General features: G+C 48.4%; 1 protein-coding gene across 1 annotated transcript in view; it reads left to right on the forward strand.

Annotated features, from left to right (window-relative positions):
• Nucleotides 1-17,285, forward strand: part of LOC117871970 (vasoactive intestinal polypeptide receptor 1-like) — a 34,395-nt gene extending 17,110 nt beyond the window's left edge. The window contains 9 exon segments of the mRNA XM_034759873.1: nucleotides 1,483-1,592; nucleotides 5,261-5,358; nucleotides 6,560-6,692; nucleotides 7,829-8,019; nucleotides 9,135-9,237; nucleotides 10,506-10,597; nucleotides 11,760-11,889; nucleotides 13,874-13,915; nucleotides 16,914-17,285. Of these exon segments, the coding sequence (XP_034615764.1) occupies nucleotides 1,483-1,592; nucleotides 5,261-5,358; nucleotides 6,560-6,692; nucleotides 7,829-8,019; nucleotides 9,135-9,237; nucleotides 10,506-10,597; nucleotides 11,760-11,889; nucleotides 13,874-13,915; nucleotides 16,914-17,102 (1,088 nt within the window). The 3' untranslated portion in view covers nucleotides 17,103-17,285.
• The last annotated feature ends 2,932 nt before the right edge of the window (nucleotides 17,286-20,217 follow it).

Below are 20,217 nucleotides of genomic sequence, written 5' to 3' on the forward strand. Positions count from 1 at the left end.
GGGCAAGCTACTGATGACACCGCTAACATACACCTCTTCAAACTGAACTACATTAAATGTGAACTAGGAACCTTTTAGTTTGTGCCCACAACATCCATATGGGGGAGTTATTGTGTAGCACTTTGGTGACCTAGTTATTCACGGGGCAGTGTAGACATAGCCTTAATTTCTTCATCTATAAAAATGGGGATGATAATAATACTACCCTACCTTCCTGAAGTACTGAGAGGCTTAAGTCTTTCAGACTTGGAAGTGATCAGAAATTATATGTGCTTTGGGATCCTTGGGTAAAAGATATTACAGAAATTCAAAGTATTGTTATTAATGCTATAAAGTGGGTATACAGTGTTGCAGAGCCGGCTTTAGGAAGTGTGGGGCCCGATTCGAACAGTTTTGACGGGGCCCCGGCAGCGATGACTGAAAAAAAAAAGAAAACACATAAAAAAACATGTGGGGCTTGTACTCACCGGGCGGCACTCGTAGTCTTCGGCGGTTTGTCCTTCACTCGCTCCGGGTCTTTGGTGGCACTGAAGGACCTGCTGCCAAAGTGCTGCCGAAGACCCAGAGCGAGTGAAGGACCCGCCACTGACGTGCCGCCAAAGACCCGGAGTGCTGCTGGGTGAGTAAAAATTAAAAAGGAGCCTCTAGCCAGGGAAGGGATTCTCGGCCACTTGCCCCCACCCCGGCGGCCCTGCCACTAGGCGCGGGGCCCTCTTAGGCGCGGGGCCCGATTCGGGGGAATTGGTGGAATTGGCCTAAAGCTGGCCCTGCAGTGTTGTTGTAGCCGTGTTGGTCCCACCTTGTGTCTCTAATCAACAGGGCCGCCCAGAGGGTGGGGCAAGTGGGGCAATTTGCCCCGGGCCCCGCGAGCCCTGGCCAAGAATCTCTTTCCTGGCTAGAGGCGCCTTTTTTAATTTTTACTCACCCAGCGGCGGCGTGGGTCTTCGGCGGCACTTTGGCGGTGGGCCCTTCAGTGCTGCCGAAGACGCGGAGTGACTGAAGGACTCGCTGCCGCAGACTCAGAGCGCCACCCGGTTAGTAGAAGCACTGCAGTGGGTGGCGCCTTTTTTTATGTCCGCTCCCCCGCTTTGCCCCAGGCCCCCTGAATCCTCTGGGCGGCCCTGCTAATCAACTGAGTAGTCATATATCTTAAGACCCAAACTGGTTCTTAAAGGCACGATTTGGATGCATGACTTAGGTGCCTTTGTATAAAAATTGAGCTCACAGTATGCAATTCCTATATAAACCTGGAAGCTGCTTTGTTCCTTTCCCGTTCATTTGAATATTTGTCTCAGCCTTTCACAAGGTAGATAGCTAAAGTAGCTTTAATTCTGTATAGCCAATCTTGCTAAAAGCAGTTGGCGCATCCAGAAGTATCGATAAGTAATAAAATAGATCTGAGGATTTGGGCACTAAGAATAAGCTGTTTCTTGTCAGTGCTAAACAACATGCGTCATTTGCTGATGTGTTTCACTGTTTCAGGCTTTCTGCAAAGAAACTGTACACAAGAGGCATATTGGTCAGAACCGTACCCACCGTACTCTATTGCCTGCGGATTTGATGAAGGTTCCAGTAAAGGCCCTGAAGATCAGGTCAGTATTGGGTTGGAGATGCACCTAGTAGGAGCAAACCCAGAACTGCCCCCATGAAAACATCCTGAGGAATGCTGAATATACATAAGCCAGATTTTCTCCTTTGCTCTGACCCTACACCACGTAAGTGGTGCAAATGGCTGAAGATTGACTGTACTGTCCAGCTGAGACTTCCCTGGGTGCTGGGGAGGAAGCTACCACAAGGCTGGTGGAGCTGACCCCTCCACCACCCCAACCCAGCCCCAGCATAGGTGGGGGTATCAAGGAGGGGACTAGGGCTAGATGGCACTCCGGCAGTTCTCAGCTGTCATATGGCCCATTGGGCTAAATGACATCAGAGCTGGATCTGACACAATGCAGGGTGGAGAATTGGGGAACCAGTTATGGCCCCCTCATCCTGCACTGAATGGATCTTGGCGTAGAAGAGTCTGGCCTGCTGTGTTCTGTATCTATCTGGATGGAGAAGATAGCCTGCTGCCTAACCCTTTGCTTCCCTGGGGGGACCCTGCATACAGCGAAAGGGGAAGAGTCGTCTTCACGGTTCCTTTGAAATTAGGGTTCCAGACACTTGTGTTCAACAGCCTTCTCTGAAGGTAGAAAGGATGGTCCAGTGGTTAGGGTACGTGGCTCAAGTCATTACTCTGCCCATGTGGCTTTGAGAAAGTAGCTTAGCCTCTCCGTGTCTCAGTTCCCCTTCTGTAAAACAGGGACACAGCAGCACTGCCCTACCTCGTGGTGTTCTGAGGTTAAATCCATCAAAGATTATGAGGTGCTCAGCTCCTGTGGTAATACCAGAGACGGTGTATAAAACCCACTACGGGAGAGATAGTGGGGTAGTGTTTTCTCTGTGCACTCAGAACCCGAGTACCCTTTTCACCCTCACCTGTTTGGACTCTGCTGCTTACTGTGCTTCTGTCAGCTACCCCAGAAGGGGAAAGCACTTTTGGCCCACCTGCCTGCCCTGGGCCATCCCTAGCTATTCTGGGGCCCTACGCAGCTCCCTGCGGGGGGCAGGCCTCTGTGGGGAGGGGGGCTGGCTTGAGGGACAGGGGGGAACCACCTCCGAGCACTCACCAGTGGCACAGCTGAGGCCGGGTCCCTGCACTTCCCGCCGCCGGTGAGTGCAGGCCCAGCCCTGCTGCAGTCCTCAGGGATGGGAAGAGGCAGGGCAGAGGCTGGAGCAGCACGCAGCTGTGCAGGGCACCAGGAAATTTGATGCCCTAAGTTTCTTGGTGCCCTACGCAGCTGTGTACTTTGTGTATGGTAAGGACGGCCCTGCGCCTGCCCTACTCAGGGCCGGCGCAACCCATTAGGCGACCTAGGCGGTCGCCTAGAGCGCTACAATTTGGGGGGCAGCGACCATGGCGGTATTTCGGTGGCAGGACCTTCCGCTGCCTCTGTGGGGGGCGGCATTTCGGGGTGGGACCTTCCGCCGCCTAGGGCGGCAGAAAAGCTGGCGGCGCTCCTGGCCCTACTGAACAAGCCTCCTGCTTTCCATCTTTGTGTCGCATATTACATCGAAAATGTTAGGGTGATTTCACAAAATGCCAGGATGATTCTCCGATGGGCAGGTTTACTGCCAATGTTTCTGGACCTATTTAAAATGGATAATGACTGTCTCAGCCTGGAGTTGTTGGCATCTCCTCAGCCTTTTGATAAACGAGGTTAGGGTTAGGATGAACTGGTGAACAATGTGGCACTTGCATCTGCCCTGAGGAAATTTGACTGACCAGCAACAAACTAAGGATTTTGATTCCTTATGATTTGGAATAAGCAGGTGGCCCTGTAGTGAAACTGGAAACAATTTGCACAGGCAAAGCTTGCTGGTGCTTCCTGTTTTTCTCAGGATACATCAATACGCAACATGCCAAAATGAACTTAGTGGTGTTAAAGTGTAATATCAAAGAGGCAATAACACTTAGGGTCCTCTGCACTGCAATCAGAGGTGTGACTGCAGCACATCTAAACCAACCGGAGCTAGCATAACGATAGCCGTGAAACCACGGCAGCACGGGTTGTACAAGTCCACCCGGGATCCTGGTTATATTCTTGAGTGGCTAGTCTGTGCAGCCCCGGCTTCACTGCTATTGATATTCGAGCTTGCTGGATCAAAGCTAGCTTCGGTATGTCTATGCATGTTGCAGTCACACCTCTGATTGCAGTATAGAAATACCCTTAGTAGGCTGAGTTTGAAACTAGGAATTAAGGACTCTGCGTCAGAGCTCAGAAACGAACCCCATTAACACACCGTGTGATGTTGGGTCACTCTCAACTCCATAATGTTTCAGTTTCCTCATCTGTTCCTTTTTGCTTAGCTGTACCTACTCGCTAGAGGCTTGATCCATAGCCATTCAAGTTCATTAGACTCCCATTAGTTCTGATGGGCTTTGCATGTGGTCCTAGGTATTGAAACAATTAGTTAGTGACAGAATTTGCAAGGTGTTGAACACTGGTGACAGGCTGAGTGACTTCGCCTCCCATCAGCTTCAATGAGAGTTGTAAAAGCTCAGCACCTTGAACCATCGGACCTTCACTGAGGATTTGGGATAGGCCACAGCGAGGCGCCTTTATCCAAATACTCCCAAACATTGGTGCTTCAAATAAATGAAGTCCGGCTGCCAGACACTCCTTGGTTTGTGTCGCAAATATAAAACCCAAGCCACAAGGTTTTGTAAAACCAAGACATATCTTAACAATACTTAGCTCTTAGAGTGAATTGAGTCTTTCTGGGAGCTTCAAGGGGCTTTGGATCAGGCCCATGTAGCACATTTATACACATCAAAGCCCTTTACACGGGGCGGAGGGGTACGTGTCACTGTTAGAGGTGGTCAGAAAATAAGGGCAGTGTTCTGCAGAAAAATTTGATGTTTTCTCAAAACATTGAAATTTTTCAGCCAAAATCTGAAATTTATCTGGGATTGGTTGAAAGCTTTTTTGGGTGTGGAATGGAAAAAAACCAAAACTTTCCTGGTAAAATAGACATGTCACAAGAAAATGTGTTTAATCAAAAACCCAGTTTTCTGCTGAAAACCAGTTTCAAAGGAAAGTTTTCAATGAGCCCAAATCATTATCTGCATTTTACAGATGGGGAAACTGAGGCACAGGAGGGCCAATGCCTTGCCTAAGGTCACCCAGAAGCAGGGGCGGCTCTAGATTTTTTGCCACCCCAAGCATGGCAGGCAGGCTGCCTTTGGCAGCTTGCCTGCAGGAGGTCCCCGGTACTGTGGCTTTGGCGTACCCGCCGCCGAATTGCTGCCAAATCCGTGGGACCGGCAGACCTCCCGCAGGCAAGCTGCCGAAGGCTGCCTGACTGCCATCCTTGCAGGGACCGGCAGGGCGCCCCCCCACGGCTTGCTGCCCCAGGCACGTGCTTGGAGCGCTGGTGCCTGGAGCTGCCGCTGCCCAGAAGATCAGTTGCAAAGACAACTCTAGAACTCAAGTCTCCTAAGTCCCAATCTAGAGCCCCTATCCACTATAAAGCACTTTGGAGATGTAAAGTATAATTTATATTATATGGCTGAGGTGGCTGGGAAGAGAAGTGTTCTCAGCACCAAAAGAGCTTCTTTTGTAACTATTTACTGAAGTAAATTGAGCCTTAGTAAAATGGGCACGTTGGGATGAATGCTGCACATCCATCTGTATTTTTCTATCTTTTCTTCTTCTCATAGAAATCATATTATTCTGCATTTTGGCATGTCTACACTGCTGGCTATGCGACATCTCTGACTTCACTCATTACAGCTCTCGTTATCTTTGCCATCTTCAGGTAAACGCTCGCAGCAGCCTTTGAGGTATTTCGAGACACTGTTCAGCTTCACCCTAATTCTCATGTCTGTGACTTGTCTCTCCAGTGGTTTTATTTTCCAGTTTTTGCATTCTATCACAGACACTATATTTCCATCCATGGTAACCTATTCTCCATCCCTTAAGGTGTGATATTTCCCAGCAGACTTTAAAACAGAAGACTTGAATGTGTACCCTCTCACTATTCCTCCTGGAGTTTTTTTTTTTTTAATGGGACTATGGTTTGTGTCAATGCTGCATAACCACCTCATGATGGCCTCACAGTTCACATAGGGTAACTACTTTCCCCATGCTTAGCAAGGACATTCTCTCCATAAACTCCCGTCAGATGTGCCTGTACCATCCATTGCAGATTATAGGAGCTGTGCACAGAGATGGAGGGAAAATAAATTGCACAGTCAAAAAAGAATTAAATAAATACATGGAGGATCAATCCATCAATGGCTATTTGCCAAGATGGTTTAAGGATGCAACCCCATGCTCTGCGTGTCCCTAAACCTCTGACTGCCAGATGCTAGGACTGGACAACACGGGTGGCTCACTTGATAATTGCCCAGTTCTGTTCATTCCCTCTGAAGCATCTGGCATTGGCCACTGTCGGAAGACAGGATACTGGGCTAGATGCACCATTGGTCTGACCCAGTATGGCCGTTCTGAGGATCTTATGTGTGCTGAGTTTGGATGATAGGGGGCAGAACCTTTTGATTTTAGGCCACTAGTACCAATCCAGCCTTGGGTGGTAATGAATGGAAATCATTACTATTTAGCATCAACACAGTGACCTGTGCAATAAGAGACCAATCCAATATCCACTGGAGTCACAAAGGGGTGTCTCTCCAATGAGCATTGAATCAAATCACAAATTGTCTCAGCCTGTTTTCCAGTGGATAGGCATAAAACCACCACACTTTCCATAGTAATAGCAGTAGAGGTCCGGGAACACAGAGAATGAGCTAACCTATTGCCTTGCTTCTAGAGATGGCTTCTCTAGTTCTCTAGTTCAAGTTGCTGGGGCACGACAGGGAAAGCGTGCCCTGCTGTACTTGTTTTGACTTGCTGAGTGATGTCTGAAGACAGAATTGATTCCTTTGTTTGGTTTTTAGATGGGGCAGACTGAAATTTCTCTTTGAAGAGTGATTTCCCTTTTTATGTTCTCATTTCAGAAAATTCCACTGTACACGGAATTACATCCACATGCATCTGTTTGTCTCTTTCATCCTTCGAGCCACTGCTGTTTTCATTAAAGATGCTGTTTTGTTTGCTGATGAAAATATGGACCACTGCTTAATGTCAACGGTATCCATCTTTTCTTCTCTCTCACTGTATTTGATTTTACTGGTTAATCCTTGTTACAGAGGTAACGCTGAGATTTCCTGTATTTTGGTTTTATGGGGGAAAAAATGGGTCTGAGTTCATTATACACCTCTACCCCAACATAACGTGACCCGATATAACACGAATTTGGATATAACGCGGTAAAGCAGTGCTCCCCGGGGGGGGGGAGAAGGGGGCTGCGCACTCCGGCCGATCAAAGCAAGTTCAATATAACACGATTTCACCTATAACGCGGCAAGATTTTTTGGCTCCCGAGGACAGCGTTATATCGGGGTACAGGTGTACTTTAGGTGTTATGTTTATGGCATACACACAGACAAATTAGAGTATTTGTTTTTATCTTTCGGGAGGATTGCAATATAGCACTACTTTATTGAATAGAATTTAAATAATTAACACACACAAAAAAACCAAACAGAGAGACAAAACAGGATGCTCCCTAAAACAGAGAGGCACAGCTCACCCCACTTTACTTGAGGCTGTCTGTCTTCATAGATTCATAGATTCATAGATTCTAGGACTGGAAGGGACCTCAAGAGGTCATCGAGTCCAGTCCCCTGCCCGCATGGCAGGACCAAATACTGTCTAGTATTCAGACTCACTCTGGTAGGCCCAGATCCCATGTTTTCCTACAAGGATCCCTAGCCTGCAAGCAGGATCAGGAACCATCCCCACCCTCTTACAGTGATAGCTTGCAATTCCAATATGGCCCTCAATATACCAAAGTAGCAAATCACATCAGACACAGAAAGAAATACCAAGGGCCAAACTCAGCTCTGGTGTATGAGGGTACAACTCTGTCAACTCCAGCAGATTTGCATCCACTTACATGAGTAAGGAGTTTGGCCCACAATGAGGCCCAAATTTTCACTTTCAAACAACTGTACACAACTCACTAGAATTGTATAATTTATGGGAGTAACCCAAACCCCGTTGATGTCAATGATAAATCTACTGAGTTCAATAGGCTTTAGATCAGAACCTGTGTAAGTGCATATTTCTCTTGGTTCACATTTTTCCAGCTTTTTCCCAGGACCTTGAAGATGTCTAACTTCAGAAACTGCAGCTAATATTCTCCTTTTCCTGTGTGTCTCTAGGTTGCATGTAAGGTTGCAGTGGCATTCTTTCAGTTCAGCATTTTAGCCAACTTCTTCTGGCTCCTGGTAGAAGGGATGTACTTGCAAACACTGCTGCTGTTGACATTTGTTTCTGATAAACAGTACGTGTGGTGGTTCATTTTGATTGGCTGGGGTTAGTACACTCATGTTTTCTCCCTTTGTTTGTATATGTGCCTTCTTACAGTTATGCCTAGAGCTGTGAAAAACATTTGCCGTAAGATGCATTTTCTATGAGCATTGACAATTCATGAGGTAGCACATGTTCAATGCAACTGCAGCATTTTATTTATTTTTGTTCAAAAATTCCCAGGTGGAAATTTTGTCAATCTCTAGACACCCCATGAAGTATCTGGTGGTGTGAGTGTAATGCACTAATCAAGGGATGGGCAACCTTTGGCACACGGCCTATCAGAGAGACCCACTGACGGGCCAGGCCGGTTTGTTTACCTGCCGCGTCCGCAGATTCGGCCGATTGCAGCTCCCATTGGCCGCAGTTTGCCGTTCCAAGCCAATGGGAGCTGCTGGAAGTGGCGCGGGCCGAGGGATGTGCTGGCCGCTGCTTCCAGTAGCCCCCATTGGCCTGGAATGGTGAACCTCAGCCAGTGGGAGCCGCGATTGCCCGAACCTGCAGACGCTGCAGGTAAACAAACTGGCCCGGCCCACCGGCGGATTTCCCTGATGGGCCGTGTGCNAGGTGGCTCGGCCGGGCCGGGCTCAGAGCGGCGCGGGAGACGGAGGCCGGTGCAGGCGGCGGGGAGTGGCGTGTCCCGGGGAGGCCGGCGGCACGATGAGCAGCGGGGATCACTAGTTCCTGCCCCCCCGGGTCGGGGTCCGTGCCCCTTCAGGGCTGGGCCGGCCGCCCCAAGATTGGCCGGAATGCCGCCCCTTACAATGTGCCGCCCCAGGCACGTGCTTTCTCGTCTGGTGCCTGGAGCCGGCCCTGGTTCTGGCAAGGAGGAGGCAGCAGGGAAAGGCTCTGGCCTTTCCCCATGGCCTCTCTGCTGCCAGAGCTTTTCACTGCTGCATAAAGCTACGCACTGCAGTGTGGATTCAGCCTGTTTTTCACTGCAGCGTGTAGCCACATGTACCCTAAACGCTGCCACCTCCTCTACCTTTGCCTCCTGCTGGATAAGTCTTCTTTGCATTAGGCTATAGAGTAACCTTCTTGGGAGTGAAAATCTGGAAGAACTTTTGGGAGATGCTTTTAAATTGCTAACAACAAGCGTTAACGACAGCCACTTTTCTGTACCAAGACTTGAGTCATTTAATATTCAGCACAAACCAGATCAGGTAATTATTTAGTTTCCTGTTTCAGATGCTGGGATGATGATGATGAGAATACAGCAGTGTTATGGATCATCAGGGGACCCATACTGCTATCTGTATTAGTGAGTTTTGCCTTTGATCTGTTGAATCCTTTGAAGAACTGAAAGCTAAGCACATATCTCTTTTCAGTCAGACAGGGATACAGTGCCGCATACCGCATTTAATTTGTTTTGAATTTTAGGAAGCTGGAAATTGTTGCATAACACTTGCTATATTGTGAGTGGAAGAGAGACAAGCAGCAGTGAAATGCATGAAAATGACAAATGAAGGGCAGAATGTTGCCCTGGGACGTTTGTCTTGTACTCCATTTCAGCCAATGTAAGCTACATGCGTGCCACCAAAATTGGCAATAGTGCAAGATCACACACAGGTGATACAAGGCTAATTACTCAGAGTTTAATGCTAGGAACATGCCTAAATAAGGACACTCATGCATGATCATTGCACATTTGCAGGTACAGGAACATTTAGCCTTAAAGGCTCATTGTGTAGAATAATGTGTAAAATCATCTATTTTCTGTCACTTACTCTTGCATCCAAAATGTGAGGATGTACTTAGATTGTAAACTCTTTGGAGCACAGGGTGTCTTTTTGTTCTGTGTTTGTACAGCCCCTAGCACAACAGGGTTCTACCCACGACTGAGGCTCCTAGGAGCTACCACAATACCAATACATAATAATAATAATAAGGGGCTTGTGACATGCCTATACCTAGTCATTTCTTTCCCCTGTTTTTATTCTTCTGTTTTCTCTCCAAACCACTGAATAATATTGCCCCTCTACCCAGACTCTCATCAGTCTTTTCTCCAATTTTATGCGAGAGCATTTTGCACTTGAGCCTTTAGGATGCATGTTTAGGACAAAATTTGGCCATTGTATATGCAAGTAGGACTCGTACGGACTTCAATTGTGGTGCAAGATCTGTTTTGTGGAATGTTATAGAAATGAGCATCAGTCAAAACTTTCAAACAGAGGTGCCTAAAGATTAGCACCTACATCCATCATTAGGCATAAAAAAAAAAGACCTGATTTTCAGGCTCTGAGCAGGCAAACCTCCTGTTCAAAGTCATTGTGGAAGCACATCAAAATTGAAAATCAGATTGTTTACTTAGGTGCCTAAATAAGGATTTGGGGGTGTCACTTTAGGCATCGAAGATAGAAAATGTTGTCCTTATTATTTATTTGATTGTGTAAAGATTGAGAACCAGATATTCAGTTGGCATAAATTGGCATAGCTGCTTTGACATGGATGGATCTACGTTGATTTGCACCCATTGAAGATCTGGCTTTGTCTCCTAGGAAGCTTAGAAACCCCTTCTTCTCTTTGCAGATTAACTTTATTATATTTGTCAATGTGATCAGAATTCTGGTGCAGAAATTACAATCTCCGGAAGTCAGCGGCAGCCAGTCTAGTCATTTTGTGTAAGTGATGATATCTTTTTTTCTATTATCTCCTGTTGGATCTGGTTTAAGTTATTGTTTCCTGGGGGTGTCCCCCCTGTGGCCTCTTCCTCAATAGTGGGGAAGGTAACTCCCAGAACAAAAAAACCCCCGAAGTCGAGTTGCCGCCTTGTTTCTAAGGTATGAGCAGGTAAAATTCTGCCCTCTTTTTCTAGAGGCCCCCATATAAAGTCCTCTCCATGCTAGGCCACCAACCAGGCCCAACTGAAAGTCCTGCACCTAACCAATTGCAATCAAGTTAACCCGCTCTACTTAGGTTGGCTCCATGCTTTGCCACACAATTGGCCCCTCCTCTCTCTCTCACCGTTCTTATTTTATGCACATCAGCTATGCCCTGTAGTTTAATGAGCTCCAGATGGATCTGGTTCCCAGATATTTAACTCCTCCCATTCTGGTTCTGTACTCCCTGGCATATCATGCCCTTCTTGAGAGACTCAGCCCTGCCAACCTCGTAAATGGTCTCTTAGAACCACTCAGGGGACTAGTTGGCTCATGGTTTTGGTAAGGCTGGAGAATTTCAATACTAGATTGCCAGTCCAATCCAGCCCAAAAGGCATGTTTGATTATCTATGTGAAAAGAATTGGTGCATCCAGTTCAAAATGGACAGATGGCCCCATCAGAAGAACCACCATCATGAGTACCACAGACTGGCATCCATGCCCGCTGACACAGGAAAGAGAAAAAAGATTGCAAAGGCATAGAGAACGAATGACCCTATCGCCATTAGACGCACATTGGCTTTGCACGTCGACGACAGACCGTGCCTGATCTGTAGATAAATGGAGGATTTAGGTCTTGTCTACATGGTGCACCCTAGGGCACTACAGCGGTGTTATTTCTAAAGCACATTAATTGGTCCGTGTGAATCCTGATGGTGCACGCTGAAAGTTCCCTCATGCACTTTAACTATTACACACCAGCAGGGTCTACACAGACCAATTAATGTGCAACAAATTAGTGCGCTTTAAAAATCCCCTCCCCCTCACATTGTGCATTTCTACGCTGTATGCACACACCCTCAGTCTCAGTTCTGTTAGTTTCCCACCTTCCATTAAATTCATTGAAATGTTGTCAAGTCTATCATGTTTGTGTTTTCTGTTGTTGTTTTTTTTCATTTCCCAGGAGACTAGCTAAATCCACCCTGCTCCTGATCCCACTCTTTGGAGTGCACTATATCGTGTTTGCGTTTTGCCCAGAAAGCACTGGATTGGAAGCTAGACTTTATATTGAGCTGGGCTTGGGCTCCTTTCAGGTATGATAAATAAAGATTGAATTAAGAACTGTCTTGACCTTGCCCGATCCGGGAAGGGTGACTGAGTGCCTTACCTGGTGTCTCATGAAGGCTGGGGTGTGGATCAAAATTTGCTGGCTGACGTTCCATCCAGATAAAACAGGCGATAAGAGTAGGTTAGGAGAAATAACATCAGTCTCTCTCCTTCCATTGCTAGTGCACCCACCCTTCAATTCGTAGTCTGTGGGTCCGGTTAGACCAACAACTGCCATTACGTGATGAAGTAGCAGCTGTGGCCAGGATTGCTTTCTCTATCTTCTCATGGCCAGAAGAGTATGGCTCTTCTTTTGGATGTAGACCTTGCTTCTTTCATCCATGCCTCTGTCACTTTGAGATTAGATGACTGCAATGCACACCTGATGATGCTACACTTTAAGTCTATTCAGAAGCTTAATCCTAGACTGGGATACGAACTGCCCATGCAGTGAACATTATACCAGTGCTCCATGCTCTCATGGCTACCTGTTGGCTTTGAGACAGAATTTAAGTTGTTGCTTTTGACTCAGGTACACTTGAATTACCTGGGACCTGCCTATAAGAGAAACTACCTCTCTTGTGTCATTTTGCTGAGGTTGCAATGAGTCACCATGCACTAGCTGGCACTCTCTGGTTCTTGGCAGGGTTTTCTCCCTGGAATGGTCATCCGTTTTTGGTCAGAAATAGCCTGAATCTCTTAATGTTCTGGGCAAGCTGCCAGGCACTTGCGGGGCAGGGGTGGGGGAGGGGGGTAGAAGGAGATCGGGCATGAAACTGGCTCTCTGGCCTGCTCTATCATGGCTGGATTTTGTGCCATGGTTTATTGCACAGTTTTGTAGGCAAACTGAACTATTGGCAGGATACACAGGGCGATGGAGAGGCACCTCCTTGGCCTTAGAAATAGAAAGAAATACACCAGAACTGTAATTTTCAAAACTGTCTACATCACTTAGGAGCGCAAGTCCCATTGAAAGCCATTGCAAGTCACTTAGGAGCTGTGGAAATTCCACCCTGAAGAAATATTTTGCCACAAACAGTGTCTATAAGGGAAATTGAAGTTTTTATAGTGTATTATTTTTCAGCCTCTTTTGAATCAAATTATAGACACCGGCTGTGCACATGTACTTACTGGTAAACTTGCAGCCCAAAGGAGAAAGCATGAGGTGGAAATGTTGACCCCCGAGAATGTAGCTGTCCTTATCCCATGGTGTGTCTTCTCCAGATGCTCTCTATGGTAGGCCCCAGGGAGGATTAGTCCAAGGGAGGAACCAGGGGTCAGGGTCTGGTCTGATTGTTGCAGAAAGGTATTTTCAGGCTTCTGGGAGAACATTTAGGGGTGTATGAGCAGAAGCAATTGTCTGTTCCCTTTTGGAAAATATCACACTCAGGTACTTAAAAAAACACACTTTCATTACATAGCTGTGATTACATGACAGGTTTCTGATGATCGCACTGATGACAGTCTTTGCCTTGTTTATAAAGATGCTGTCAAAACCCGCTGTATAATTACAGCCTTATAATTCACGGCTACATAGTTTTAAAAAAAGCTTTGGCTGCCTAGGATTTCATGCTATACACGCAGGATTGCATGCCAAACCAGGGCTAGAACTCAGATCTGCCTGCTCCAAAACCCCCAGATCCCTTCTACCTGAGCTAAAGGAGAATTGTGATTAGCTGCTAGCAGTACAGGGCCCCTCTCACACGGGAGCAGTTCTGCTTATATCCATTAGAGGTCAGTGGTGCACATATACAATATCAGGTCCATGACATTGTTTAGTCTAAATACGAAAGTCATATGAATAGTGTCACGCCACCAAAATACTGATTGGAAACATTATGTTATTGTGTGTCCTAATCAAAGTATTAATTAGGCTGACTTCACTCTACAATTATCTGTTTCCCCAAGGCCTGTTGTGCTGAAGTTCACCTTTTTTAGAAATAACCTTTTTTTCCCCCCTTAATTCCCTAGGGCTTTGTTGTCGCCCTTCTATATTGCTTCTTAAATGGAGAGGTAAGTAGCAAGACATGCGATTGCATAAGACCTTTGAAACTCAGGGGCCTCCATTGTTTTCCTTGTGTTCCAATTTCCAGAATAGGCCATTGTGAATGACTTTGAGCTGCTCCTGAAAGCATGAAATAGCCTTATCCGTCTTCCTGCCTGTGTTTCTCTACTTTGTCTAAATACATGTAATTCTGGTCTGCTACAGGAAGGCACAACATCAGCTTTGAGGTAGTGACCCCTTGACAAGGTATCAGGGATTCCCCTGTCATGAGAGAGTCTGTTCACTTAGTGTCTCTGGATACATATCGAACCTCTGTTCGGCTTTTATTTCCTCTAGCAAGCTCTTTTCTTCTCCAGGGCAGCCTGTGTGGTTCCAGATACTCTTGTTCAACCTTATGCTTCATGTTCTTTGATTATTGTTAAGACTCTATGATGTACTTTGGAAAATGTAGCCAAACGTGCCATCTGTTTTAAAAAGTGGTCATTTTCCAAGGGAAGATGCGGGATTTTTTTATACTATATATGTGCTTTATGGAGCTTGCAACGTGAATGGCCAGAACTTACCTGAATTTGCCTTGTAAAAAGAGCATTAAGAAGCCAACTAAGGCATAAGCAAATATGGATGTTTCAGGTGGGATTTTTCAAAAGCACCAAAGCAACTTGAAAGCACGGGTCCCATGGACTTCCAAAGTGATGGGTGTTCCTAAGTCACAAAAGGGGCAGATTCACAGAGGTACCCAGAACCTAGTGGCCTCCTTAGGCACCTAAGTCCAACATTTAGGCACCACTGACATTCTCAAAACCACCACTCAGTTGCCACCCAACCCTGCAGGTGCCTTAAATTCCCCCTGGTGGGTACGTGCAAAGTTGCCAAAGCCCTGATGTCACCGCACAGCTAACCCAGTCATCGGGATCAAACTTGGGACCTCTAGAGCTAAATTCATGAACCTCTACTGCATGAGCTAAAAACCACATGCCTCTTAGCTAAGGCTACAGCAGAGTCATTAATCTCTAACTGGATTTGGTGCCATTAGAGGGGACAGAACACCACACCCAGAGCACCACACCCAGGAATTGTGGGGGTTAGACTGATATTGCCCTTTACCTTACATAGTATTTAACCCCACAATGTATTTACAGAGACCAACCATATCTGTCCTCAGCCTTCTTGGCACATGCCTACAGGACTGGGGCCCACACAAAATGCAGCTCCGGGAGTGGGTCTGGGTGTACCAATAGCCGAGTGATTAGGCCACTCACAAGGGCCGTGGGAGACTTGAATCTGACTGCTGGGACCATTGGGCTATAGCATCAATCCCTGCTCCCCTCTGGCCAACGAGTGAGCGCCCCACCCCAGAACACGCAGTGCAGGCTGGTTGGGGTATACAGCTGGGATGTACTGAACAGCGTTCATGTCCGTGCTCCAAATCAGGCAGAGTAGGGATTTGAATTCAGGTTTCCCAGGTGAGTGCTTTAGCCATGTGGCTGCTGGTTTCATGGGATGGGGGGGCGTAGTTGCCGACTTTGTAATGTGCCGGGGGGGTGCTCCCCTTGGCTTCGCCCCAGACCCCGCCCCCGCTCCACCCAAGACGCCACTCCCACCTGCCTCTTCCCACTCTGCTCCGCCCCCTCCCATGAGCGTGCCCCACCCTTGCTTCTCCCTTTTGCCCCCCACCCCCCCCCAGCGCCTCCTGTACACCATGGAACAGCTGATTACGGCGGGCTGGAGGTGAGGGGGCGGTGCTGATGGGGGGGCTGCCGAGGTGCTGATGGGGGGGCTGCCAGTGGGTGCTCAGCACCCACCATTTTTTTCCCATGGGTACTCAGCGCCTATGGATTGGGGGGGGCTTTTGTGAGAAAGGGCTGACCTGGCTTAGGCATCTAACTCCAGGGGAGCATTCACAGCTGAGAATCTCAAGCAGAGAGAGTCACTTAGAGGCTCAGATCAATGGGCATTAAATAACTAAATAGCTAAGAGGATCTAAACCTCATCTCTTTCCTCTGTGTTAGCTAGCTCCTGGCTAGCTTAGGCGGCTCCCCGCTCAGCGTGCTGGCTTCTGAGAATCCCTTTTGTAGGTACCTAACACTCCCCATACAATTCATGGGGAGCCTGGATACCTAATTCAGAGCTTTGTGAATTTTGGAAAATTCCACCCTGGTACACTCCAGTTCAACCACAAGTTATGGGTTTGATGCAGGAATTAGTGAGAGAGGTTCTCTGGCCTGTGCGGAGCAGCAGGTCACACTAAATAACCGTAATGGTACCTTCTGGCCTTAAAAGTTTTCTGTTTTTATTTTAAGTAATAAAAAGTTTAATAAAAAGTTTATTTTAGGGGGCAGGGATAGCTCAGTGGTTTGAGCATTGGCCTCCTAAATGCAGGGTTGTGAGTTCAATCCTTGAGGGGGACCACTTAGGGATCTAGGGCAAAATCAGTACTTGGTTCTGCTAGTGAAGGCAGGGGGCTGGACTCAATGACCTTTCAAGGTCCCTTCCAGTTCTAGGAGATAGGATATCTCCATTAAGTTATTTTATTTTTTTATTATTTTAGGTTACACTTTACATGGGATCACGCTAATATTGGGACTATAATTACGGCTACGATTTAGTCGTGGGTATTTTTAATAAGTCATGGACAGGTCACGGGCAATAAACGAAAATTCATGCCCGGTGACCTGTCCACGGCTTGTACTATAAATACCCCGACTACATCTTAACTGGGGAAAGCCGCTGCTCCAGGGGGGCCCTGGTGGGTGGGTCCGGGGGGAGCTTCTGGGGCAGGGTGGGGCAGCTGCTGGGGGCCTCTGAGCAGCAGCTCATCCAGCCACCCCCTGCGTCCTGAGCGCTTTCGAAAATCAATCCACTTGTTTAGGCACCTAGATTAGGATTTAGACACCTAACATTGGGCAGGCATTCTTTTGAAAATCTTAGCCTCAATGTCTGTGAAATTGGAATAGCCACATTCGTTCTACGTCTCCCGCTCCCCCCTCGTTTCGTTCTTTTCCTTAGGTTCAGGTCGAATTAAAGAAGCGACTGCGTAAGTGGCAATACCAAGAGTACCTGAACTTCACCCGCAAACCTCGGCGCATGTCTAGAGAAAACAGCCCTGTTAACTACGTCACTCAGTTATCACTGCTTGAAAAAATCAGCCCCAAGAGGAAAACCTCCCTCTTCCGGAATGGCACATCCTCCGTGTGAGCCTCCCAGAGCAAGCTCGGTGGTTACAGTATTGTCTCCTGAAAAATGAACGGAGGGATGGCCGATATGGAGTCTCTTGACCGGGTCAAGCGAGGTCAATGGCAATCAATCAGAACTATGCAGTACGAATCTTCAAATGAACATCAACTTGACTGAGCCCCCGTTAAAAAGAAATACTGTGGAGTTGGATTCTTTTTATTTACCTTCTTATCTTTAAAGTTCTAGGGGTCACACAGGGAGGGGGGACTCACACACTCCTACCCCCCCCACACACAAGGAGAGGTGACACCCATACACCTCTCTCACATAGGGTGGGTGACTGACTGACCTGACCCTCCCTGCCTGACGCGCTTCGCCTGCCATGCCTGGCTGGGCCCCTGGGACGGACCCGCCTCTTCTGGTACCTGGCGCCACATCTTCCCAAGGCAAGACGTGGGGGGACACATGGGGTCACATGCCCCCCCCCTCAGATTTCTCCCAGGATTCACACCAGAATGTGGCCAGCAGCAGCGTTTCGGCACCGTGTGGGAGGAAAGGGACGGGAGCTGCTTCCAGCCACAGGGCAAGAGGATTGGGGGAAGGGATGACCTGGCCCGTGTCTTTGCAGAGCTCATCTCTCCTCCCCCCCTCCTTCGCTAGAAACAGCTTGTCCCTTCCTGCCCGCACAGTGTCGAAAGGCAGCTAACAGCTCCAGGCTGCCGCTGGCTATTGACATAACCCAGCCGCCTCCTGTCCTCCCGCCTTAGGGCTGCAAAGGGTTAAGCCCTAAGGATGCATTGTGCACCGGGGCCCAGGGAACGTCACTGCAGGGCCTTCAGCAAACCCGGCCAGAGGTGGCTTAGCAGGGGTGGGGGCCTAGGAGCACCCTAGGGGATGGAGCAACCTTGTGTGCCCTGGGGGCAGGACCCAGTGTGTGGCGGGGTAGGGGATGAAGATAGTGATAAGCCCCTGCCTGGGGAGGTGCAGTGGAGCCTACAGGTTCAGGGCATTAACAGGCTGGAAATCACTTCCTCCCAACTCCAGAGCTTAGCCGAGGGGCGGAGAGGCTTCCCCGTGCCGGTGCTGTGCGGGGCTTTGGCACGTGCAGGGCTCGGCTCCTGGCCAGCACCCTGGGCCAGAGGGTCTTGGGCTTTCCCAGGGGCCAGCCCAGCCAGAGGCAGTGGGGGAAGGAGCGTTGGTGTTGGTGTGCTGAGCGTTCCCACCAGAGGCTGGTTCTCCGCACAGCGCTGGGAGCAGGACGCGCCCGGCTGGTAGGGATATGGAGGAGCAGCGGGGTTTTGGTGGGTGAAGGGGAAAACGGGGAGAGGACAGCGAAAGGGGGAGCACGTAAAGGGCTGATGGGTGGGCAGCAGAGGTGACATGTAACTGGCCACTGCCTGGCACCTGCCCACACTCACCAACCATCACAGCGCGCAGCCAGTGCCAGCCAGAAATAGGATAGGGAGCTGGGCCTTGCTGACCACGAGCTAGCATGCAGCAGGGGCTGTGCTGATGGATCAGCAGGGGGAGCGGCCAGACCCACATGCTGCATCTTCGCCCCGCCACCAACCTTGAAGAGGGACCCTCCCGACTCACCACTGGTGGGAGGGCGAATGGTGAGCAGGGATCCGGCCAGCAGCAGGACCCACCAGCACTAATGGGGTGAGACAGAAAATGTGGAACAATTTGCCCATTTTTAAGAAAAAGTCAGGACACTTGCAGGAGGGCTTAAATACGGGACTGTCCCTTTAAAAACGGGACGTCTGGTCACCCTAATTCTCGGTGAATCTGCATGGTGGAACTTCTTGTCCCAAACATCTCCCACTTCTCACTTCTGGTGCAGAGAAATTAGGGACCCGATCTTTCATTCCTTGAGAATTCACTCCCTTAGGTACACTGACCCCAATCCTAAACTACTGAAACTCGACACAGTGCCATTGAGATCAATGAAACTGCACCAAATTACACCAGAAGGGGAGCTGGCCCCACCTAGCTACATGATTTTGGTTGCTCAGCTTGAGATAACTTAAAAGATGACTGCATTTCAGAAAAGGGCATCCATCTTCTGAATACCAGTCCCCTTTTACATGTCTCATGATTTTGAGTAACATTTACAAATCTTGGCCCTAGACTGTTCAGGTTCATCTGTTGGGGAGATTCTGCATTAGATCGATCATTAGTTCATCTATCATGGCAATTTCTATATTCCCGGTTTTGTTGTGGTTGGCATTCTCTCAGTTTGCTAGGTTTCAGCTGAAGATTGCTCCCTGTTTCACTGTCCCCAGCAGCCCACAGTATCTGTGTTCGTGGTATGATCTAGCGGGTAGGGCAGGGAATTGGGAGCCAACACATCCTAGTTTAGCGATGGCTTCACGGGGTAACATTGATCAATCACAACCTCTTTGCTTTAATAGTCCTCTCTGTAAACAGGAGGATGGTGCTTTGGCCAAAACGTGAAGCCCTTATTCAAGGGCTGGGTTGTCTCCTTCCATGGTGAAACTCCCAGGATTAAGCTAAGGGGAAGGAAATCTATATGAGGGTTTCCCTTGGAGGGTTCCTCTCCCATGGTTCAGTTGAGGGTACAGTTTTATTTTCAGGACCAATATGCTGCAAGGCCTGCCCCCAAACCTGGCTGCAGGAACCCATGACCACTTGGGCAGATGCCCGAAGTGTCCATGGAGTGAAGAGTGGTCCAGTGTTTAGGGTTCTAGATGTAGGAAGCCTGGGTTCAAGGCCTTACTCCACCACAGCCTTGTTGGGTGAGTGGGCCTCAAGTAACTTGTCTGAGCTTTTAAAAGGGGTTTAGGTGCCTAATAGGGACTTCAAAAGCACCTAAGAGGCACTTAACCCTGACTGAAACTGATGGGAATCAGGCACCCCGGCGTTCTCGGAAATCCCACTCTATTTACATCTTTATGGACCTCAGTGCCTCAGTTCCCCACCTGTAACGTGGAGCCAATAGCACTGCCCTGCCCTATAGGGTGGTGGTGAGGATCAATGCATTAAAGGGTGTGAGGCTCTCAGATACCGGGATAATGGGGGGGGAGGGGCTAGACATTCCTCAGATGTGGTATTGTTCCCCCAGCATCCCTCCCCTCCATTTCCTGGTAGTGCAGTTCCACTTTGGCCCCCTCTG

Source organism: Trachemys scripta, chromosome 2 (assembly GCF_013100865.1).
Source record: "Trachemys scripta elegans isolate TJP31775 chromosome 2, CAS_Tse_1.0, whole genome shotgun sequence".
NCBI classification, from domain to species: Eukaryota; Metazoa; Chordata; order Testudines; family Emydidae; genus Trachemys; species Trachemys scripta.